General features: G+C 37.6%; 1 protein-coding gene across 1 annotated transcript in view; it reads left to right on the plus strand.

Annotated features, from left to right (window-relative positions):
• Positions 1-2,882: 2,882 nt before the first annotated feature.
• TBCK (TBC1 domain containing kinase) overlaps positions 2,883-25,730 on the plus strand; it is a 40,846-nt gene continuing 17,998 nt past the window's right edge. Inside the window, exons 1-3 of the mRNA XM_009080588.1 lie at positions 2,883-3,113; positions 5,566-5,638; positions 24,346-24,460. Coding sequence (XP_009078836.1) covers positions 2,921-3,113; positions 5,566-5,638; positions 24,346-24,460 — 381 coding nt within the window. The 5' untranslated portion in view covers positions 2,883-2,920. The remainder of the gene's footprint in view (positions 3,114-5,565; positions 5,639-24,345; positions 24,461-25,730) is intronic.

Genomic DNA, 25,730 nt, shown 5'->3' on the forward strand with positions numbered 1-25,730 from the left:
CATAGGGAGGGTGTATAGCATTCTCTGTGTTTATAGTTATGCTAGAATTTGGTGTGGAGTTAAAAAAACAAACAAACAAAACCCCCACAATTTAAAGATAGTGGAATGAGATCTTTTTTCAGATGAATTATATATGTATCTATAACATTTCTGTTTTAATTTAGAAATGTCTAGACTGAAATAAACTAGTTTTAAAAACCCTTTCACTTATGCTGTAATATGTGGCCCTTCTTAAAGAAGGTGGTAGTATTGAGTTGGGAGTTCCTTGGTTTACTTTTCAACTCAGTCTCTGAATTGATGTAAGTTGAGAATTGAGGGCAGAGGTCAGAGTTTAATTGTGAAGCAGCTAATGGCAGAACTAGAACTAGCTGTTTTCTGTCATCAGAGAAAACATTTCTTATTGGTTTTGTGGTCTCCACAGAATTGGATAATAAGACATATTTTAATGCATACCTTTTAAAACTATTTATTGATTCCTTTAGATGGGTGACAGGAAAGATTTTTTGCTTATCTCACATCTTCCTTTTTGCCTGTCTGCTTTCTAACCAAAGGAAGTGAGTACTAAGTCTGCAGTTGTCTATTTGAAAGCATTGCAGGTGTTGTACTTCATCCTTGTAAGCCGAGTCATCTAGAGGGCAATTCTTTTCACTAAAATGCCTTTCTAGATATCATCTGAAGGCAGGTACAATGTATTAGAGACGTATTATCTGACTTTATTTTTCTACAGTAAAAATGATAATGTTTCTTGCCTGATACTGTATACTACATATTTACATTTTTAGAGGTATAATGCACCTTGCGGCTAGGTGTGATTTTACTCTCCCCTCAACTCTGATCATAATTACTTGGTTTTGTTTATTTTAGTGCAAATATTAGAGGACCATTGTGCCAAGCAAGATTATAATTTTATCTCTAAATTAAGCTTTTTTTTCCCTAGATGTTTAATATATATTTTCTTTCTGAAGCTGGGGAGTTCATTTCGCAGACATGATGTTTTATATAGGAATGTGGGTCTTATTATAAACAGAGTTAAAGATTTCCAATTAGAACTTGCTACATGCCAATAAGTCTTTCTGCTTGCACTCTGTCCAACTGATGTCTTTCCAATGGAAAATGCGAACTTCAATTTGCATTTTTTGCATCCTAAAATAAATAATTTGAAAAAAAAATTAAATATTCATGAGATATGAAAGCATTGTATCTTTACAAATAAGACTTTTAATACAGATACTGCCATGCAAACTCCAGTGTTCAAAGCTGTTTCAGGTTTATTTTCTTCCTTTTTTAAGTTTGATTCCTTAATGCTATGCATTCATATTTAATATGATGATGTTTATTAGAATGTAAATGTCCTGTCTGTTTCCTCATGGGGATAAAAGCCCACAAATGAAAGCAGTCTTTAATATTTGCTTTGTATCTTAAATTGGACTGTATTAGTTAAAACAGAAGGTACATTCCATAATTTCCATTTGTGTAGGCTTAGTAAGTATGTTTGGTATATAAAGGTCTTTGTGCAACCTGTATGGAGTCACTCTCAGTTGGAATTTGCAAAATAAATTTAGTATTTTTTTACTGGGAATTTTGTTCTGGGAACAAGACTATTCCCTTAGATAAAAAATAATTTTGAGACACTAAATTGTTAAGCATTCTCTTTCTCCTATGTAATTTCCTCAGGAGAAAATAGCTTTTCCTAAAAGCAGCAGGTTAATGTTGGCTGAAAGAATAATAAAAAGTAGCATAGAGCTTCATTAGTGCTCTGCATAATCTTACTCTTCTTGGGTTTTGTTTCACGAAGCCCCTAAAATTATCACATCTGGTTTGAAAGAATTTTGTTTCATTTATACTTTTAAGCTTTTCATAATATTTTTATGGGGTTCAGATCCTCAGTGTTCTTCCTCCTCTTTTCCCAGAGAACTTGCATATCTTCTTCTGCTCTTTAGAGCTTGTAATTACTGTTCTGTAGCTGACAAGGGAGTTCCTCTCCAGATCAGTGGACTATTTCTGTTGATGGCATATACAGATGCCTCCAGACTCTGTGCCATACTGTTGGAGTGAGCTGGATGGTTGGTGCTCTTCTGCATGGTTTTGTTAATGAAGTTTTTGGTTTACTCCATGGCCTCTTATGCCATGATAGTGCCATCTGCTCCACCATCACCACTTCCACTCCAGAGTTCACTCAATATTTTCTAAGCTTGGCCTTTTTATCTCTGTTTGTACATGTATCTTTACACACAATTACACATGTGCTATGGAAGGATAATACTGCCTAGTGAGTTTGTAATGTCTTGTGTCACATGCTGAGCAGTCCAGAAATGAGCTGAGCAGAGGCTTGATTCAGTTTTTGGTACTTGTTTCAAATTAAAATCATAGTTTGCTAGTAAAAAGAGATCAGGCAGTTTTACCTGAGGCCTATCTGAGGTGTCTGTTACTTATGCATGGTTTAGATTTTCTTGTTCTTGAATTGTTTAATAGTTATGGAAAAATGCAGAGAAAATGTTTAGCTTGAACCGAATTGAAATGCATAGTTCAGAAGAGAGAGCTTGTCCTGCTGGAGGGAAAAGTGGTCATGAAACTCAGTGTTCCAGTAGTCATCTGAAGATAGTGTGTATTAAAGCATTTATCTGCTCCTAAAAACAGTTTTATTTGAATCTTAAATCTGTGTTTAAAGCTATCACTATAATTTCATCTTTAAATGTGATGTTTATGATGCACAGCACTGTATTATTATTATTATTATTATTATTGTGTTCATTATGCAAAGCTGTCCCATTCTCCCGTAACAGAGGGGAAAAAATAATTTTATTGCATTATTTAGTAAACAACTAGTAACCCCAGTCTGTATCTTTTGCAGATCAGTTTTTCCTCTGTGTTCTCTATGTAAGGAGCACGAATTGCCCTGAAGGGTTAAGGTTCTGTGAAGATGTTTCCTTTGAAAGATACTGTGATGGGTGCCTCCACCTTCTTTGCCTCAGCTCTGCCACATGATGTCTGTGGAAGTAATGGCCTCCCTCTAACACCTAACTCCATAAAAATTTTGGGGAGATTCCAAATCCTTAAAACAATCACTCATCCCAGGCTTTGCCAGTACGTTGATATTACCAGAGGTAAACATGGTGAGTATCTGTTTAATAAACAAATTTTATATATGATTACAATTCATTTTCTGTGGCAATATATCTTAAGGTGACTGAGCAGAATATTGCTTTTGTAGCACCAGAAAGTGGCTGGTTTTTAGTCTTAAAATTAGTGTGTACCTTTGCTGTGCCTGGCAGTATGGGTGCTTTTGTTTCTTCTCTGCAGAGTCGAGGCAGAGGTTTGCTGTCTGTCCTGTTTTGTTGTATGGTACACTAACTGGTGTAGCTAAGAACTTCTGTCTTTTTATGCCTCATTAAAATTGTTGTACTCTGTACTGCACTCATGCCGTGCCACTTCTTTGTGTGGGTCGTGGAGATACATGTATTTTTGATGCTGAGCTCCAACCGTACACCCATGTTCTAATCTTCTGAACATTTTCATGTGATGGTTAGGTTTCTTGTACTTGATTTGCAGCTATTCTTGTTGTCTCATCTTGTGTCTTGACTGCAAGCTTCCTGTATTTTTTTTCTATCTCTTTAAGCTTTCTCCCACTAATGGTTACTTTGTTCTAGTACAGGTATTTTTAGTCTTTTAAAATAACTTATCACACTGTTAGCTTGAACAAAGTGTCAGTTGCTTTTTTCTGCTGTAGCTGATGTTCTCTGTTGCAAGCTCAGTAGTACTACAGCAGTTAATTTCCACAAAGAGGTTGAAACACCTGTGGCAACTTTAGTTTTTCCACCTTTAACTTTGTAATTAACAATGTTGCCATATGAAAGTGCATTTAGCTACTGTCTCATAAAGTAGAGCAAGTTTATTTTTCCCCTTTAGAATGGAGTATGATTGGATGTATCAGATTTTTAGAAAACTGGGATATTGCCAATTCCAAACACTGAAGTATTCTGTGGGGCAAGGAGTTCTTCATGTGTTTTCCTTTGATCTCAAACATGTAAATTTGTGATTTATGCAATCAGGAGATCTTCAAAGTTTAATCATTTTCATTTGGTTTTGCTAGTACCTCTGGAAACATAAACTGGGATTTTATTACAATGCAGTTTGTGTTGAAAAGTTAGGAGACATTAACATAACGTTTGATAAATAAAAATAAATATATAAACTGGCCTTTTGACAATGAAGAGTAAATGACATGAAGATTTATGTGTGTGTATAAATATGAAGGGAAAAAATATCTTCTGATAGTTGAAATAACTTGATGGATAGCAAATAAAATGTCTGACCATGAAGTCAAGAGACTGTTCTCTTTGTAATGGTTAGAATAACAGCTAATAACTTTCAAATGATATGGCAAATTTAGTGGCAAATTTTATTATTCTGATACTGACAAAATTTTCAACTTGTCAGTGATATGTATAATGATTTAATGTTTGTGGGGGTTTTGTTGCAAATGTCACTTTCTATTCTTACAGAGAAATATGAGTGCAGACTAGGAAAAACTGCAAAAAAAAATCAGGTGTATGCATTCCCTCCAAAAAGACCCTCAAAGGGGGGGAATATAAAAATAAAAGAAAAACATTCAAATGGGATTTTTAAAAAAAAATCAAACTGCTTTTAAATCTTTGGCATTGTAGAAGACAATCCTATAATTTTTTCTTCCAAAGAAAGCTTAAATGATCCTTTGATTTTAAAAAGGGAGAAACAGAGTTGAGTAAGAAGCATTCCAGCTTTAATGTGATTACTTGTGTTCCTCAGTTTTCTGTTTTCATCTTACTGTAACAGTAGTCTTACAAAAATATGCTTGAAATAGTTTAGTTTGAGTTGATTTTGAACATTGCCTACCATCTGTTCTATGTAGTGGAAATGGCAAAGACCAGCTTCTTTAGGAGTTTTCTCACACCCACATGTAACATCTTGTACATTTGTCTTTTCCTACTGCATGATTGTTGTCTTCAGTGCAGTATTGGTTTTGGGTTTTCCTCTGTATTCAGATAGGCCATCAATCTTCAGAACATGTGGAACCCCTGCAAGTGCTGCAGCTACTTGTTGGGCAAGAGGTGCTAGAGCTAATAATGTGCTGGTTGGCCCATCAGGACTGAATCTCCTGTGCTGGTTCTGAGTCCCTTTTCTCAAAGCCAGTGTTACTTCGAGTCTCTCTTATCAACCTGGCCACATATTTCTGCAAATTTACAGATGCTTTATCTTCTCTGAGACCTCTATTTTTCAGTCAGCTCTGACTGACATTGGCTGAGGCCTTCAGCATTGATTAGGAGATTATTGGATGGATGGATTGGCAGTACTTCGCATGAGGAAGCATGAAATATAATCTGCTGTATCTCATAAATGAAAATAGTGGTGATAGCCAGAAGTTATACATCTTTAACTTTTAATTATTTTCCATACAATGTGTGTCAAAATAATTTAACATCTGTCAAATAGGTAGACTAAGAAGTCTATACTCCCAGGGTCTCATTTGGATTCCAGTCCTCTTAGAACATTTTTTACTTATTTGTATATTTTTCCCTTGTCAATTAGAGAGACTGGTCGTAGCGGCTGAACACTGTGAAAAGAGTCTGGAAGATTTGCTACGAGAAAGAAAGCCAGTCAGGTAAGGTGTCAGGCTAACTCAAATCCACTCACCATAATTCCACATACTATCTACCATTTTTTAACTTTTACTGATTGACATAAATTTTACTGTGTTAAGGTTTAACCTAAAGACATTGTTTATCAGATGAAAGATGTGTCTGAAGAGGGAGTACTTATTTCCATACAATTCTGAGAGCCAGAAGAGTTATGGGGAACTTGCTTACAGCTGAAATACTTTGTGACTAATAAAATCCTGTCTGTCTTGTAATATTAGTTTTGAGTTTTCTTTTGAAAAATAGAGTCAGAACTATGACAGGATAAGAAACTTTCTAAGAATTAATTTGAAGATTAAGTCTGCCAGATGAAGAAATACAGTTTTCACTAGAATGGATAGAATTTGGTATGTGTTTTTTATATGCAGAAATCTAGCTAGAAAGTGGACAAGATGTCAGATACATATGCTAGAGTGCTAGTAAGTGATTTGAATTTGGGTTTATATAGTCACTTTAGCAGGATTTTGGTCAAAACCAAGTCCAAAGGCTGGATGTCAGGACTTTGCTTAAATACTAGGATGTATAGATCAGTTGAGCTGTATCTTTAAAGAAATAAACAAAACAATGGAACCCTTGTCAGTCTTGTTACTAAAAGTGTTAACTATAATTTTACAATCTATCACTAGTGCCTTTGAATCAAAGAATTCTCCTAAACAATGTCACACAGAAAATGTGAAGAGTGGAAGAGTAACATTATTTCCAGTTGGGATAGCAAGGCAATTGTGTGCTAACTGGTTATTTCAGAGCACACAAATATATAAATATAAAACACATTGTGATAAATCCTGAGTCTCCTCATTCTAGTTTCTGAAGTTTATAGCAAGCATTAGATTTCATCTCTCTTGATATTTATGCAGATGTAGAGATAATGATTAGTCAGTAAAATAACTGGCAATTTTTTGTGTCTTCCTGCTTGACATGAGGCATCTCTGGTGGGCTCTGTTTGATAAGCTACTGTGCTTCTGTGGCCTCCTGTGACTTATCCCAATGTAGATTTGTATAAGGGCAGTAATACTGGATCTGTAGACTTTTGAGCTTTGCAGCCCCTATATAAGATCCTAACAATGTCTGATAGAGATACATCTAAATGCAAAATGCCTCATGTTTGTTTTAGCATTTTGTGAACACAAGCTTATATGACTGTGTGTTGCAGGGGACTATGGCTTGAGGAATGTTAGGGAAATATGGCTTCTATTTTTTCTTAAGACAGAGAGGGTAGTTAGGTGTAAAGGGATTTTCATGTGTGGTGGGTTTTCACATGTGAGTTGTTATAGCCCTTTACACAGTTTTGCATCAGGTTCCTACTGTACAATGTTCCAGAAACAGTTTAAGTATCAGAAGCTCTTTTGTTCTTTTTTTTCATTCTGTTCTCACACTTTTTTGAATATGTGTCTCAGTGTCAGGTGAGCAGCAGCCCAGATTGCCTGCTGCCTCCTGACTGTTTTTGAAGAAACATGCATGCAGCTATTTCATTTGCTTTGAATTACTTCATACAGTATACTTACATATATGCTCTCATAACTTCTGTTACAATTTAATCCTACAGTCTGAGAATTGCAAGGGACAAGGTGTCTTATTCTGATGGGGGAAAAACCCCTTATATTTCCCTATCATAATTCTATAAACAAAACTTTCTCAAATAAGTTGTGGTCTGGATGCACATCCATTGTGCCACTCTATACTGACATGTTTTGTGGCATCCAGAAAGGCTTTCAGGATCTTTTTGGATAGTTTTCTAAGGAATGCAGCTTTGAGTTTTGGCATGCTGAAAGAAATTACTTAGTTTGTGACAGTTGCCTCAGCTCTTTGGGCTGTGGCTCTATTGAGAATAGCTGCACAAAGCCTGGTTTTATTTTTCTCCTCTTGTCTTGAGGGAGTTTTAACTGAAGTTAGTCTACTATCTGATCTTCCTTTTAATGAACGAATTGGGATTTCTTCTGAAAATTGTAACACCTGAGGTATAGGGCTAAAATATAGCCTGTATGTATATCCATAGCTTTGAGGGACATTAGTGATTCATCTACTGTAAATTACAGCTTTTGCAGTAGTAGCTAAAAGATGAATTATGTTAACTTCAAGTGAAGTTTCTTGCAAGACTGGCATTTTCCTTCTACTTCTATTTATTTTAATGAAAACAGACTTTTTTGATTCTTATGTGAGACCCAGAAATTTCCAGAAATAACTTGGATGGTCCAATTCCCAGTTATGGGTTATGTGATCTGTCTGTATCAATGACCTTTGGAGGGAAGTATTTGGCCTTTTTCATGTATTCTGATTGTGTTGGTCAGTGGTAGCATAGCTGGTTACACATCCAGAATTGATGCGTATGCTATTGCAATTAGTTTTATAAACTGTTTATGGAATTTGAGAAACTGCTCTTCTGGTTTCTAGATTAATTTTCCTTATGCTTGCCAGTAACCTAAGTCCTTTGCACCTGTACTACAAGCTGATGCAAAATCAGGTAAATCTTCTATTATGTAAGTGCTGAAATTCAAGACATTACATTATGGACTGTCTATCTTTCTATACATTTTGGAAAACAGGCCATACAGCCATTTGGTAGTGATTTGCAGTTAATCTTAGCTGAAGTCATGCATCAAGTATAGCATACATTCCTTAATATATGAATGATATTTATAAAAAAGAAATCCTTCAACATTCTTTCCTCAGTTTACCTCATACTTAACCCACGCTTTCTAATTCTAATGAATCAGTTGCACATAGAAGCCAAATACTGAAAATTAGAGTTCCATTTACTTTATCTGCTCTGTGCCAGTGCAGAAAATAATTTTTAGAAACTGGATTTGTGATATATTTATTCATTCATTCATTCATTACCTAACAATACTGTGTCTGCAGTCCCCAGGAATTACAGAGATGGCTTGTCAAAGTTAACATGTTCAATTTTACTTGAAAAGGTTAAGGCAAATGTTTGGTATTTTATGGCCAGATTATTTTCTGGTTTGAGTGTTGGACTTTTGGGATCCTGGAAGAAGCACCTGCTGCTGTTAGAACTTTTATCAAGTAAATTTCAAGAACTCCCGAAGGGACAAAATGAGTCAGGTCTTTGCAATTCTTCCCATAGGTAACCAGATACAGAAAAAGAATTTAATATAGCTCTTTAGTGTCTTCTGTCTTTTGGGGGATAGCCATGTGGACATCATAGTTAATGATTCTAAAAGTGACACTAATCTCAGGTTTTTTTACTGTGCTTCCATGAGGCATCACAGTAAGAGCTGGGGAGCTCTTTTGGACTTGTGTGCCACAGGGATGCCATGGCTAAGAGTTTTAGAGCGGGATAAAAATTTTAGGCATTGATACCCCAGTTTTCACCAGACTAGTCTCTACTGTCCTCTGTGAGAAACTGTAGTCTGGGTCATTATCTCCAATTTGTTTATTCTCGATTTAGTGTCCTGTTTGTTGTTGCACTCAGAGAAAGAATGCACTTAATATTAGTTAGTAACAGTCACATTGGTGCAAAATCAGCTCTCTCAAGTATGTTCAGGAGTCAGTTAAATTTTCAAAGGGCTCGGAATTTATGTACATAGTCAAACAAAAATAGTAAATACCTGATTTAAGCTCGTAATAGTTTACTGCTGTTCAGAGATTTGAAAATGTGTCTCAGTCTGGTTGGTTTCCTCTGTGTCTTCTTGCACATGCAGGGATTTTTTTCTTGTGAATGAATTGAAAATAAGTCACAAAAAATTATGGAGGGCAGAAGTTTTGTGCTTGAACAGTGTCACTAAGGAGAGTGGCGATCAAAATTTTACTAGCTTTTCGATGTTGCTAGTCATTTTAGCACTGTTGATACCAAAGACCCGAATGTAGAATGTGCATTTCTCTTTAAGGTTCTCCATCTTTTAAACACATTTCCAGCTACTCCTTTGACATACCTTTTCCAGACAGTGTTAAAGGAGTCATTTTCTCTGCTTCTGTGCTGTTATAATAGGAGTTGTGAGCATTTCCTTTTCTGTCATGCTTGAAGTGTGTTTCTTCTTTGAAGAAGTTGGTCTGCACTTATATTCATAATAATAAAAATGCCAGCAAATACTGACATTCAGCAGACTCTTGGCACCTACAGTACAGTTTCTGGATTGGTCCTCAGTTTGTGGCTTGGACAGTCTAAGTTTATTCCTTTCTTCAATAAAATATAGTTGTCATATGTTTTGAAAGTCATGGTATTGAAAAATTACTAGTGAACCATCAGAGATACAAGGTATAGTTTGTTATACATGGAACATTTGATGGGAAGCAGACTGTGTCTGCAGCTGTTTACTAGTTTGGAGAAAACACGATCCGACTGATTCAGATGAGTACACTTTATTTGGCTGTATTAAACAGTTGTCTGCTCATTGATTGGACTAGATTTCTTTATGCAATCGTTGCTGTTAGTGTGCTTTTGGCACAGCAGAAGGGAAACTGTGTTACAGAAGAAACTATTAGATGGAGGGGAAAAAACAATTTCTGAGTAGCCATGCATTCTTCAAAATTATTGTAAGACAGGTGCAAGTCATCAAAAGGCTGAAGGTTTTACATGATTTCTCTTGAAGAGCTGCATATGAGCAGAGCTTCATGGACTGAGTGTATTCTGCTTTGAATCAAGTCTGTGTTGGAATTTCACATGAGAAATCCATATGTCACAATGAGGCTGCATTTGGCAAGGATAAATTCTGTAGTAGAAAAAGCAAGTAGCATTAATAAACAGACAAAACTACTTTTTTCCTAAGCATGTGTGAGATTCTCTAGTTTGGGCATTTAGTGTTTGTAGACTTTTCATTTAGTTTCCTGATAATGCTTTGCTTCCAAATCTATGATGAAAGACTATCCATTAGTCCAGACTTGTTTATATATTGTCCAATTATGCTTTTCTTCACATAAAAGAATTGTTTTATTTCTGTAAGCAATTTCTAGTCTGACTGCACATCTTCCTGTAGCGTTCCTTGTAGCATAGGTCGTCTCCTGTGACTTCCTTTCCTCTCACAACAGGGAAACAAATGTTTGGAATATAAAAGGGGTGCAGCTTTCATGAGCACTCATGTTGCTGAGTGACCTCTTTAGCTACGGAACCAAATTCTCTGCTTGTGTAATTAGCTGCAGTGTTGATGGCAGCACAAGACATCCCAGAACACATATGTGTCTTCCTTACATGTGAAACCTAACAGTGAGTGAATGCTCATTTCTTATCTTCCTCTCTTCCAAGAAAAAGGAGAAGAATCCTACTCCTTGAGATTGATAGTCTCTGCTTCTTGCTATTAAAATGTAGATGTGATAACTGTATGCAATATTAAGTCTGTAGATGTGCTAAAATTTGTGATTATATTTTAAACTTTTACTCAACTATGTTTCTTCTGTAGTTGCTTGTAGACACTTCATACAGATTTCCGTGCTAAAAGCAGTATTAATGATCTTGAGCTGAAGATGAGTTATGCTGAGTTAATTGAGAACAAAAGTAGTGGACAGTTTTGAGTCTACAGTTTCTAGTGAAAGAGGCTGTTGAGTTTCTCGAAAACAAACCAAACACCATCCTCAGCGGGAGAGTGGCTTAATCCTGCACAGGTAGTTCTGCAAGGAATTGTGTAAGGATCAGTTTTAAAATTCCATTCTGTATAAATGAGAAAATTACTATTAATGAGCAACTGGCTTGAAAAACTGAACATCAAATGTGTACTGTGCAAATCATACTGGGTTTAAGGCATATTATTAATCTTAATGTTGATTTGTGATAGTGGTGTTTAGAATAAGAACTGCCTGTAGACTGTGAGAACAAGATGTGGTTAGTATATGGTTATTCTTAGTACAGTGTTTGATGCTTCATCCTGCTTTTAGGAAGGGAAAAAAAAGGAAGAGCTCACACTCATTAGACTTGCCATACAGTGCACACTTCTGGAAAGGGATTATAATCTTACTGTGAGTTCTTGCATTTGGCTCTACTGAGCAATGTCTTCATGGGAGCATTTGTCACTGATTAGGGATCAGACAGCTGATTTATTTAGATGCATTGATATGCTTGCAAACATCTCTGATGTCATTGTGGTTTGAGATCATTTCTTTTGTGCATATGGATGTTCCACCTTGGGTTTATAACTCGATAGATACCAGGGAACTGGAGATTACAGCAGTAGGAATGTTTAGAAGGCTGGCAGATCAGACTTGGTTTAAGGCTTAAAATGTTGATTTCAATCATTAGCAGCAAACATCTTCCTAAAGGTTAGCTCATGCATGTTAGTAATCATCACTTTGTACACTGTGCACAAAACTGACAGTCTTTAACACTCATTATAAGTTAGCTGTGAGTATACAATGCCACGGACCTGATGCTGTACAGTCAACAGTGGTAACTGTGGCCCATGGTGGTTCTTAGAATCAAGGTGGTAAGGCTTGAGAGCTCTTTGAGTGAAGTAAGAACCAGCATGGACTGGTCTTTCTTCTAATTTTATCTAATGCCTGATATTTTTATGTTATCACCATATCCAGCCCCTGCAAGGTGTGTTCTCCTGTGTTTCCAGTACTGTTTATTATGTTTTACCAGTCATCCTTCCTGTGTATTTGGGAGTATCCTACATATCTGCATATCCTACATTATCCTGCATATCTGCAGTTTGTTGTGCTTCTCTTGCCCTTTTGCCTGGCAACTGTTGTTGTGTGGGTATCTCCTACATGCAACTATAGCCCTCTTTATTTTCCCCTTCGTTGGTCACATTTCTCATATCACTTTGAAGACTATTTCATATTAATTGTGTGCTGTTTGATAAATTTCTAAATTATAGTCACAGACGTCTGCTTTGGCTGCACATAAGTTTATGGTTACCTCTCTAGATAGGTGTTTCCTGCCTGTTGTGATGACATATGCTGGTTTATAGATCAAAGTGATGCACTTCCTAATGGCTTTTGGAATATTAGTTGTTAGCTATGAAATTCCTAATAGCACCATTGCTTATTGGCCTAGTTGCCAAGTCTCTTTGATCACTTGCATTTGCAGACTGTTCTTCTCTTGGAAATTTGTTTCACTTCCGAGTAGTGTCCGTACCATTGATACAGGGGTCCAGATTTTTTGAGCTGAACACCAAAATGTACCTAGGTATGCTTTTAACCTTATATTTCTCTTTTTATAATTTATGGTATAGCTAAGTTATTTGTTAAAATAACACTGCTGCAAAGTCTACTGATCTACAGAAAATGCCTGGCTTTAGGAGAAGATCTGTGCACTCTTGCAAGATTTGTTCATACCTTTAAAAATTCTGTTGCAGATTTATAAAATGGGGGGAAGGGGTTTAATTAGGAATGTGCCTTGTTACTAATGCTTAATCCTCTCACAGCGGTGCCTGAAGTACAGTCTTTCTCTCAAAGACCAAGAAATTTTTAGAGATTGCTTTGATGCAGTTCTGCAAAGTCCTAGGTACTTTTCCTGCAGTCCAGTAACTCACAAAAAAGAAAGCATGCTCAGTTGTCATCCCTACTAATATCTGTACCCACTGGACTTAGTGGGTATATGTGTTTCTTTGAAATTACTTGCCTTTTATCTTTGTGAATGCAATTAATTTTTGAAATAGTTAATTATCTTCTAGTATGTTAGCTCTGCAGCTGTTTTATCAAGAAGTAGCCAACAGACCTACCTTGGTCTCTTTCTTACTCTTTTTTAACTGTCAGTGCTTCACAGAACTGCAGAAATTAATAACAAAAAATCAATCCTGCCTGCAGGACAGCATTATTTATTGTTAGCTAGTCAGGATTACTAGAGCTGTCAGTTCAGTTCATACTGCCACACAGCTGCAACAGTGTTAACTGCATTAATGACTATGCTTCGTTTTCAGCTTTTCTTTTAAAATTTTTCATTGATCAGGTTATTAATGTGGTTTTTTTATCCACATGGGGCACCACAGTAACAATGAGAGAATCCATCTCCTTGTATAATGAGGTTAGAGACCCATTACTTCTGTTGTAGTGGGAAGGAAAAAGTCAGCATGGCTAGCATTAAGTCAAACTCTATTACCATGCCATAAGGTCTTCCTTAAAAATAAAGTAAAATATACAGTTGCCATTGTAACCTCAAGTGGGAGAGAGCAGCCCTGTGATTGTAAAATGTCTAATCAATACCATGCCCTCAGTTTCAGTAGGGCAAGAATCCTCCACTGTGGGATGCTGAGCACTTATGCTCCCTGACTGTGGTGGAAGAAGCTGTGGACAGCAGAAATACTTTTGCCCTTGCTTGTACCCTCGTGGTGCTGCAGGTAGGAGTTTGTATAGGAAATGCTGGCTGAGGTTGAGAGATGTCTGTACTGTGGGGACAGCCTGGCTGAACTCCCCTTGGCCCACTCTGCTAGACTATCTTTGTGGAGCCCAGGAGCATAGGTTGCTGGAGGTGACATAAAAAGCCTTGGATGACCTGTATACAAAAAGGGATCTTTCTCAGGCTGTCTCTATTAGCAAGTGATGTGATCTGGTAACAACAGATGTGTAAAGCAAAGTGTGCCATGCATCTTTTAAGGGTCCTGATTTCATATAGCTCCAGTCTGCTCAGGACAACTTACACTTAAAATTTATACTGTAAAAAAAAAAGTTTACATTACACTAGGCAATTGACAATACATAACGCAACATAAGCTATTTTTTAAAAGTAGATCTTTTTCTAAAATCATTAACATATTTTTGTAGGAAAAATATGGGGGGATGGTGTTCTGTAAATTTAGTCTAATGGAAGTCATCAGTTTATGTTACTAATAGTCTCAAAACATCTGCAGTGGTAGAAAAGAATAATAAGCCAAATTATGCTCTATCAGGTGAGTGCTGGCTAGATACCCCCAGCTCAAAATAGGATTTTTGTGTAGAGAGTGCATTAACTGATACCTGGATTTGGTAGTCTAATATGCCAACTTCAGGCACTGGAAACGCTGTCTTCAGAGCATTTATGAACTGTACAGGCAAAGGAGAGCTTTCTTCCTCGATTAATTGTTCATTTGAAGTTGCAAGGATTTGACCTGTAAAATAACTGTGCTCTCAAATAGGAGGGTATTCCACATCTCCAAAGCCTTCCAGCTGTATGGAAGTTGCTAACATGTTATCTGAATCTTCACTTCGCTTGTGTAAAAGTAATATCAAAACAGGGAGAATACTTCTTGGTCTCCATCTTTACTATTTATGTTCCATGTTTTTTTGTGCAGGAGACAGAAATAGATTCCCTCAGCTTCAACTTTCCTACATTACAAAAATCCTGAATCTGTCAAGTTGTGCATCAGCAACATTTTTCATCCACGCAATGCTGTGATGAGCTGTGTCAGGAGTAGCTGGCTGAGGGATAGTGAAAGTGTTTTGTGGATCACCTTGCATTGAAGCTTGATACACACTTGCACAAATCTATAACCACCTTTTATCCTGCCCTATATGCTGAAAGGATGTGCTGTCATTCATGAGTTCCAGGAATTACATGGACTTTGAAATGGATAGTTGTGTTTTTTCCTGTAATATTTTTTTCTGAAAAATTGGTGTTGCCAGCTTTTCCCAATGTATTGTAACTATATTTTTCTGGTCTTTAAAATGACAGGTTAGTACAGTTTGATCACTTACATATGACTACTTAAGAAAAATGTCTTCATTTTTGAGAGAAAAAAATCTTACCTATATATAGCTGTAACCATGAGCTTTTGTAATCCTTCCTTGCAGCAGTAGGACTGTTCTATTTGAAGTAAAGCCTCATGAATTTGTGGACCTGGTGTCTTCTCTGTTTATTATTTATTTATTAGTCATTCTGAATCAGGCATCTGCCTTTTCTGATGGTTCCCACTGTATGAAGTTGTTGGTTTTATTTTCATAACAAAGGTTACCATAAAAATCAAACCCCATGTTGTTGTTTTGCCCTCAACTCTCCAAAACTGAGATAGTTTAGATGTGATTTTTGCTAGGTTTATTACTTTTTCTGTCATATATTTTATATTTAAACATTAGGTACTGAAGTCTGAAAAGATTGTATGTAAGGATCGTGACAGGGCAAGATTTGGGAAGCAAGCAAAGTTTGCTTGCTACAAGAGTCACTTGCAGACTTGTTACAAACTTAGGCGTCTTTAAAACCATCTGCAGTTGCCAGTTGGCATTTTGGGATACAGACAGCAATTGTTTTTCAGATGCAACTTTTACTTTGGAGGAACGTAAGGAAAAAGGCACTGCCTTGTGTGTGACCACTGTGCATCTTTAAAAGTCACTTTTCCTTCAGTGGCTGCATGGTAGAGGTACATGCATTTGTTCAGACAGAGTACAAAAGAAAGATTTTTGGGAGATATGACTTCAACTGATCTTAATTCTACTCTACATTTTATGAATTCAGCCCTTTTGGAGAGGGAGAAGAAAATGTGAGACGTGTGGTTTCCTTTGATGAAATGTTGGCAATGGTGACATATGGTACATGTATATAGTGCTGTCGATAGTTACATTCTTTATTGTATATTTTGAGACCATTGTCTTGGTTTTCATCTCATTAGGTCTTGTTCTCTTCTTGTCACATGTGCATCTAGTTCTGTTGTGTTACTTAGAATGTATAGTCAGTGATAAGAATGCAGTCTCTGATCTGGTTTTAAATGAGGGCTACTTTACCTAATCTTTACATCTGGTGATTGAAATTTTGTTTGTTTCATAGCATTTTTTGGCCCAATGAAAAGTATCACTATTATATCCTCTACATATGAGCCAGCTGAGGCCAAGAAGCAAAAAAAAAAAGAAAAACCCAAACTTCTTAGCAGTTAACTGGGGCAAGATCAAAAACTAGGAATGTGGATGTGTCTTTCCTCTTCTGTGCATTAAACCAGATGGCACTAGAATTTTCATTATAATGCTGCTTTTACAAGGTGTGCTTACTTTTCAAAAGGACTTAGTTCACTTGCTCGCCCACTTCTTGGGATGAATGCTGGATGTTTTAAAGAAATTCAAGGTGCAATGCTTGAAAATTTTTGTTTTATGAGAAGCAGATAGACTTATATTATCCAGAGTGATAATGATCTGAAAAATCACCTTTCTGATAAAAATACTTGTGTCCAATCTGCTCCATATATGTTGTTCCTTATCCATGCCTTTATCCATTGTTTTATGGACTTTTTTATCATACATTACAAGTTGAGACCTTCATAAAAACGTAACATGATCTGTGTTGCTTTAAAGTCATGCTTGTAGCTTAGAACTTTGAAAAAGGAATGAAAGGACTTTTTGAGTTTCCTCAGATGAGCAATATGAACTTGTTGAAGATATCCTGTGTGAAATAACTCTGTGCCTGAGTTAGAGACTTCCTGAGGACTCTGGCTATAAAAAAAATTTTTTTGGGTCTTATTCTCTGCTTGTTGCATTCCCTTCCAGTTCATTTCATTCTGATAATGTGAATGCATTTCCAAGTAAATTGGCAGTGTTTACAATCCTGGTCCCCAGTGCCATTTTTTAATCAAACACATAATAAAGTGCTAAATAAACCATTCCCACCTGCATCAAACTCTTTATGTTCTGTATAGGGTATTTTGTAATTTATTTACCCAGGAAGACCCAATTTATCTGCACATCTGGTTTTCAACCCAGTTCTGCTTGTTATCCAGTTTTCCAGCTGGTTGATTGAGGCATAAGGAGGTCAGATGGCTTTCTTGAGGTCAGCATAGTTAATGTCTCAGGGGAGATTATACCCAAACTTTATCCTTTGCTGTAACCACTTGGGCCACACCACTCCTAACCAGTCTGTCCACATTGTTGGTGGTAATGGATCTAATTGCAAATGTCATTTTCTTTGTTTCATAGTTTTGCTTGTATTGAAATATTGTCACTTTTATGAGTTCAGAAACATTACATCTGTTCACAACCTGGTTCCCTTCCTCTTTGAACAGACACGGTCTTTTGTGATGAATCTCCTTCCTGAATTCCAAATGTGCGTTAGTTTTGCAAGTTCTGGGGTAATGATTGATGACATTGCTGGTTTTGTTGCTCTGGTGTGCTTCCCCGGGGCAGACCCTGTCAGACACTCATCTTTGGAAGAGGAACCCATGTTTTTGCTCCTGTGTATCAGTGCCATAAGCTTCTTAAGACTCCTGGTTGCTGAGATTCTCTTCCTCTAGGGTTTGCTTGTTTACAGCAGTATTACAGCGTTAGAACAAGATGCATGGATTTGCTGAAGGGCTGGCTTAAGCCTGCATTTCTGTGAATGTACCCATGAATTGTAAGTCTGAGGAGAGAGAAACTCTGAAACATGGTATCATCAGCATAATCTTCCCCATTTGGTCTTGCTCTGCCTTCCTGAGAGAAGTGAGAATAGTTCTGGTTCCTGCTTTTGTTATCAATTTCCTCATCCCTTGAGTTGCCACTGCATCAAAGAAGCATAGCTTAACACTAACACTCATATACATCTCTAGTGCATACAAAATTACAGGACTCTGCACAGTTAGGTAGATAATGAGGTTTGCTTTTTAATACCAGTACTGTGTACACAAATGTATTTGGCGCAGCCAGAAATATTTATCCTATCCCTAAGATTTTGCTTCTGCCTCTGCTTTGTTTCCAGCCTCAATTATTTTTGCTCTTGTACTGCTGTCCAGGTACATCAATGTGTTCTAATTTACTACAATGTAATGGCCACATCTGCCTGGGTCACAGTCATCAAAAGGGGAGATGGCTTAGTCTAGGAGAAGGTAGGACTGGAGACAGTAAGCAGGCAGGAGGGTGTTCTGAGATACCCAATTACCCAAAAAAAAGCCATTTTATTGCAGCACTGAGAAAGGATGGAGAAGGTGTATTTCCAGTTCATGCCATGAGTGCATGTCTCTTAAAGATGATGAATAGAGTGAATTCATGTGCAAATTGGCATTTATTTTCCTTTAAACTGGACGAAAAGAAACTTGTGTGAAGCTGTATGTTCCATGATACTGACATGAATGCTGAAAATTAATCTTTTCATTGTTTCTTTTCTCACGTTGGAATTCTTTTAATCAAGCAGTTTAATAGGTCAAACTTCCTGACCCCACCCATCTCAATTTCCAACTTTATTGTCTACAGTCTTCTTGTTCTGAAGTATTCAAATGACATACATCAACTGGTTTTTATTTTCCTTTCAGCAGCCTGTGGTGTATGTAGGGACTGGTGCTGCTGGCTGTCAAATGCATTTTTTCAAAATTGCTTTTCCCACTCTGGAGTTAAGAAACGATAAAATAGCAAGGAGGTTTTACCAACAGAATGCTTGATGCTTGTGAATTTCCACAGGAACTAGTAGGTGATATTATCAGACATGATGTTTAGGAGGCACACTTTTGTGTTTTCTTTTATTTTAAACCCAGAATTAAAGAGGTTGGAAGATAGGAAAATATCAAGGAACATTCCATATATGCCTGCTCTGTATTTCTGTATTCTCTCTCTCTCCTAGTGTCCTAGGTTACAATGTAGGGTGTAGCCAATGGTATGTATTCTATTATTGTCTCCACATGCTGTTAAAGCAGGTGGGGCAGTGATAGTTATCTCCTACTCATCCCTGCTGGCTCCCTCAGGGGCTGTCTCTGTTTAATGGGCTGTCAGGGACCCACTGCATGACCCATAGAATTACATCATCCCATTAGGAGATGCTTCACCCCAAAGGTGGGGAGCCAAGCATTCCCACAGGGATATAAGCTGGGGTTTGGACCAGCACTGGGCCCTTTGCTTGCTGGATTCCCAGAGGACAAGAGCTACCACTGGACCTTCAGGTGAAGACCAGATCTACAGGATCTCTGCTCCAACAGACCCATCAGTCCAGGAGTTTTGCAGCCACCATTTAATGGGACTGCTACCAGCACCCTGACTGACAGGCTGTCAGGTTGCTTTCTGACTCTGTCAGTGTTTTCTTTTTGTACTGTTGCATTTGTTGTTTTGTTTTTCCTGTTAAATTGTATTTCTGACTAGCAGTCTCTCACTGGTTTGCTTTCAAACCAGCACACCTGGTCATCTGCCTAGTATGACCATTTGTAGGGTTTGAAAGTTGTTTGCTCCTAGAGCATCTTATCTTACTCTCACTGGTTTCAAACCAGCACACCTGGTCATCTGCCTAGTATGACCATTTGTAGGGTTTGAAAGTTGTTTGCTCCTAGAGCATCTTATCTTAGAGTCCTGCTTCCTGCTTCTACAAGCAGCCGTGTTATCATTCCCATTAATCACAAATAATAGGTTAATAAATAACCACTCAAACTGAATAATACATAGTTAATACTGTTGGGGTTATTTCAGCAACAATTCACCATACCACTTTTCTCTCATGAAGTTTTTTATTTCTAAATGTGTTTCCAACCTTTCTTGTTTGATCTTGTGTTTGTGTTGTCCTCTGGTTTGGGCAATTCTCCCTATGTGTTTCTTCCCAGGTTCTGCTCAGTCACTATTGGGTGAGTATGCTCACTCCTAGCTCTACAATCCCATAATCATTTTCAGGACTTATTGGCTTTACTTGGTTCCTGAATAAATGCCTCTTTCTCGCTCTCTGTTATATCCCATCCTTTTGGAAAGGTATGACTCTCAGTATGCCATAGTACTTTTCCCTTTCACCCTGGTCCAGAAGCTGTTCTCAGTCAGATGAAAGATTGTAGTGGGTGCACTAAGAAGAATCTTTCCTCACTCCCTTGCCCTATCTGAATCCAAAAAGCGACAACTGTCAGATTATTTTATCAGTGGGTTTGCAGAATCATAAGAGATTGAAACTCTACTGAAACATCTGTTTCCTGACAGGTTGGGGTTTTTATTCCTGAAGTGAAACTCCCAGAAAATGGTTTTGTGTCCTTAACAGTAAGAATTCAACAGGGTGAAGATCAGGCTGACTGCTAAGTGTGAAAGTTATAATGTTTTTTTGTGAAGGCACAATGCAGCCACCTGTGTACTATTACAGTGTGGAAATTAGTCATTTGTCTGGTATAGCTTTTGGTCTGACAAATTCTGGAGGTAATAAAGCAATCCTCATTTTTGTGGGTGTTTTAAGTCAACTTCCCTTCTCTCTCCACCCACAAATGCCATGCACATGCCTCTCTTAACCATGCTGGGTTTTGTACTTTTGGCTGAACTTGCTCATATCAACTTGTAGAGAATTTTTCCCCCTCTTATATATTATTTCTCAGGGAGAAATTCAGTTACCCTTTGTACTTCCTCTTCTGTGGTTCTATACATTCAAGTTATAGCCCCAAATCTGGTATTGGTTTTAATCCTTATATTCTTTTAATTCTTGATTTCTAGTATGAAGGATTGCAAATTGGCCCCTTTTCATGGCTGTGTTTCTTCTGCAAACCAGGAAAAAATGCAGGTGATGGTTAAATCCAAGCAGTTTGATTTTTATGTCAGTGTACAGTCCTTTTTACTTGAAGAGAACCCCTTTTCAAAGGCCTAGCTAAGTAGGGTACAGCTGAGTAGATTTTTTTGGTATCCAGACAGGATTAAAATGAAGCCAGGTCCTCGAACACGTGCTCGTAGTTGTAGCAAGATCATGCCATGTCTTCTGACTGGGAAGTGTTCCTTTTGCAGAGAAACTCCTGTTTCTTCTCTTGCTCCTCTTGGTGGAGAGGAAAATAACCTTAAAACAAATCCTGTCAGGAGAGCTAGGAAACTCCTTAAGATTTGCCAGTTGTTGAAATGCAACTTAGTTTCATGCTTTTACTTACTGCCTCCTACCATCTTGCCCTGAGCAGTGGAATGATTTGCTTCACCATAATTAAAAGTCACACAGATTTCATACCACACAGCTGTCGTCATGGCTCTCCTTAGGTCAGTGGTGTAGCATGATTGATGTTGAACCTGCTGCACTTCCATCTGGCCACCTTTTCTTCTGTGGTGTTTCTAGTGCTTTTGCTGTTGGTTTTTTGTTTCCCACCTCCTGTTATAGGAGGGTGCTGAAACCTCTGCAGGTCAAGAGGCCCAGGAGGTACACCACTCCTCTAGATCTGTCATAGTTCAGCACTAGCTAGTCTATTGAAAAACAGGCTTCCAAGTATCAGGGGAAAAGTTGCTGAATTGGCTCAGAGCTCACCACCAACATTAGAGTTTGTCAGTGTCCTTCTTATTTAGAACGATGTTTTCTTTTACTATATATGTTTGGGGTTTTTTAAAGATCAGCTTAACCTGAAGCCTGGAAGCAGGTTCATGAGTGCACCTTCTACACTTGCAGAACACCACTGCAATGCTTGCAGTGTTGGCAGTGGCCATAGAAACTGGGAGAGAGCTGAGACCCACTGAAGCAAGGGAATAGCCTTGGTGTAGTGATCTCCAGCAGGGCTGGGAGCATCTGCTGAACTTGGCCTTTGGGAGTTTAAAGGAGAGACATCTCTTGTGCTGGATAACAGCAATAAGTGTAGTTGTCAGGCCCTTTGCAATTAAATGCAAATCTCATGGGTAGTAAACACACAGTGTGTTTTCCCATAATGTGCAACAGCACTGTGAAGAGCTTGTCATAGAGAATTCTCTCTCCCCTGGGGAGGTGGTATGTGTGCTGAAGGATGAGGGTGAGGTACTTGGCTGAACATTTCTGCCCAACAGGATGGCCTAAAGAGTTTACGAGCACTGAGAATTATGTGCAATGAAAAAGTGAGGTTCTTGGCTGAACATTTCTGCCCAGCAGGATGGCCTAAAGAGTTTATGAGCACTGAGAATTATGTGCAATGAAAATTAGTTATCATTCATGTGTTCCTGATCGTTGTAAGGGCATGAAGAGTTTAGCTTAAAGAGCAAAGAATCCCAAAGCAGCATGTTCACCTATTTGCCCTGTTTTTTTATGAATTGCAAGAGAACGTGGAGAATAAATGGGTGGCTGAGGCCCTCTGGTGCCACCAGAGCCAACTGCACTCCTCTGCCAGGCGGCCACAAAAGTGCACTGCGCATTCGCTTATGTTTCTTTAATATGCTGTATTTGCTTTTATATTTTAATACAAACAAACCCTTTTTAGGCTGAAATACTTCGTGATGTACTGATTGTTCACATGCAGTTGTTTCCGTACTGGAAACATGAATGCTCCATCATTTATTGTTCATGTCTTGTTTTGCAAAGCTGTGCAGAAACTGAGAGGGGATTCTGTTTGCAGCCCATTGTCGTTCCTATTTGCATTGCAGGCAAAAAGATAGGCAAGGAAGCTGAAGGTTTGTATGGTTGATTTTTTTACCCCATTTGTATCTCTTCTGAGAATGACTGGGTGGAAAAACTGCACCGCTGATGATCTCTCATGCTGTGGTGTTGTATTTAACTTGGGGATGAGAGGTATGGGGAAGAAGAGCTAGTGAGGGAGGAGCAAGATAGTTGTGGGGTTTTGTTTTGGTTTTGTGGTTATTAGTCATGAGTCTTTGGTCAAATTGGAAAGACCTTGTGAATCTCCCAAATGCTATGATCTAAGGTACAGCAGTGTGGACATATGTAAGAATATTTTGCCTTTGTGCTTAAAATTTGGCTTAAAAGTGTATATTCACAACTAGTGTAAATTCATACAGAGCTCTTCTAGCAAAAAGTTGTCCACAGAATAGCTCTACGTAGGGTGACTTAGTCGTGGCTCTTTAGTGCAATACAGAAATATTGATCTCTGACAGTTTGCTGGAAGTGTGGCTTTTGTCAAAATCTGGCTATTTACTCTTGTGACAAAGTTTTGTTGTTCCACCTGATATGAATATCAGCTAATTCATCTGAATCAAGAAATTAGTTTTGATGTTTAGTCAGCTAATTGGCTTGTCACTCTTGTCAGTCTGTAATGCTCCTCATTTTACTATGGCACAAATTGTTAGTAAGTAAGGGAAGGTGGTACATGCTATTGTATGTTATTCTTTTAACAAGGAAATTAATAAAAAAGGGATGTAAAGTTAGATCTACATAAGTAGATCTACTTTGGTTTTTGGACATTTTGTAAACCAGTGCCTTCAGAGAAGGGCATGAAATGTCTGAGGGGGAGTGGGCAGAATGAGAAGAGTGAAAGGTTAAATGAAATGTCTCCTTGTGACATGAGATCTGTGCCTTTTGTTCTTATTTTGGGTGCACTTTGGAAACTTAATACTGGTGGTCTCTGTACAAATTCCTAATCACTTGTTCACAGAAACTCCTCTTTAAGACTGTCAGTTCTTGTAGTAAATGGTAACTTCTGTCAAAATACATAGTAATACCAACATGTTTTGGATGGTAAACTTCATTGTTTCTTTCCAAAGATGGTAAGGTTGATAGTTCCAAGGTTGTATACCAAACTGTGCTGAATATGAAATTTTCTGCCATTTCTTTTGTTTATCATTTTAGATGTTGACCAAAGACTATAGGTGCGATCTGGCCAGGACTCTTATCTTCTAAATAAGCTCTAGTTAACATCTGAGTTTCAAAAACTTTGTTCAGCTGAACTTTTCTGTAAATAACATGAACAGACTGTAGAAGAGCAAATAAAAATAAAGGAGGGTTGAGATTTTTTTCTCCCCCACAGTTAGTTGGGGCATTGAATAATAATTTCTGTTGCAAAGAGTGTTTTATACTTTGTCAGCATTTTCTGCTGTTCTTAAGGACCATTTGAGGGTGAAGAAACCTAATGGTGGGATTTTGAGGAGCTGTGTATGGCACTGAACATATTCAGTGCTGATCCCTTAAACTGTTCTGGAACTATACATGTCTCACTTGTGTTTGGAATAGCTGTGGAACACTACATTTTTACAGATTAAAAAGGGAAACATTCACTATAACATGTTGTGGTTTGGTTTTTTTCAGTTCTTCCAGGATCTTATGCATAGCATATGAGGTTTTGCAAGGTTTGCAATATATGAATAAACATGGAATGGTCCACCGAGCGCTCTCCCCTTGCAATATTCTTTTGGATCGAAAGGTACAGCTACAGGAATAAGTCTATGGTTTTGTTTGCTGCTAGCAAGTAACATGCTATGTCATATATATAGAGTGGGCAGTCACAGTCCTTCCCATGGGGAAAAAAATTGTTTATCTGGAAAGGTGTTGGTTTTGTTTCTTTATAAACTACAGTTTTCTCCCATTTCCTAAATTTTAAATGTATTTCAGAGCTTATTTTTCTATTTTCCCACTTTCCTCTGTCCCAAACCACATTTTTTCTCCCTTTTCTTCCAAGAGTGTTAATCTAAGTCTATTCGTCATTGTAATTAGGTACAAGACCTTCCTAGCTGTTTGAATAGGAAAATACTTCTTATGGCTAATTAGCTGTTAATAATATTTCCACTGTTTTGTCAGCATATTTCTTTGTTCATGTTTGGTTATTCAGATTTAAGTGTCTGTCAATTCTGTTGGTACAGACTGTTGAGTTGGCAGCGTGGAATACAGGTTCTGCTCACAGAAGTTGAGAGAAATTAATAACTACTGCTGTACTCAGAGCAGTTGCTTCATCTGAACTGACAGCTAAAGAGCATAACCTGTCTGTATATCCCCCCCCTTCCCCTTCTTCCTCAGTTTACTTAGAATAACTAGATCCTCCCCTTGGAAGGCAGAAAGAGGAAACAGAACAAAGGAAGGAATGAACATGTATTTCTTCATATGCCTGTAAACAAATGAAAATCATAATAATGCTCTACATGCAAAAGTACTCTAGGAATTTAAAATACTCCTAAATTAAATAAAAGAACAAAAGGGGGTCATGAGACCATAAACTTCTAAGCTCTGCCCTGCCCTTTGAATAGCTGGCTGATGTAGCTTTCTCTGCTGCACCATCTATCTGCAGGCTGGCTGAGTGTAATTCAAAATCCAACAGACATAAGACTTCAGTTTAACTTCTATGGCAATTTTTTGTTGTTCTAGTCTTAACTTTCTGCCTCCACAAATAAAACAAGCACCTGGAAAAACTGTTTGAAATGTGTGTTGATACAGTTAAGGAGAGCAAGATATTAATGAGTTAGTGGAAGGACTGGAGGAGCAAGGCTAGGTAAACAGAAGAGGTGAGGGAATAGTGGTCATGTTTAGGGAGTTCTAGGAGTCAAACAGGATTTTGAACGGTTTTCAAACAGGAAAAATGTTCAGTAGAGTATTTAATCCTTTTAATTTATTGCAAATACACTGTAACTTACAAAGTTCTGATATTCTTGTGTGTTCCAAACAGTGATTATTCAATGCTCTTGGAAAGTAAAGGCATTAGA

The sequence above is a fragment of the Acanthisitta chloris genome, unplaced genomic scaffold (genome assembly GCF_000695815.1).
Source record: "Acanthisitta chloris isolate BGI_N310 unplaced genomic scaffold, ASM69581v1 scaffold5638, whole genome shotgun sequence".
Lineage (NCBI taxonomy): Eukaryota > Metazoa > Chordata > Aves > Passeriformes > Acanthisittidae > Acanthisitta > Acanthisitta chloris.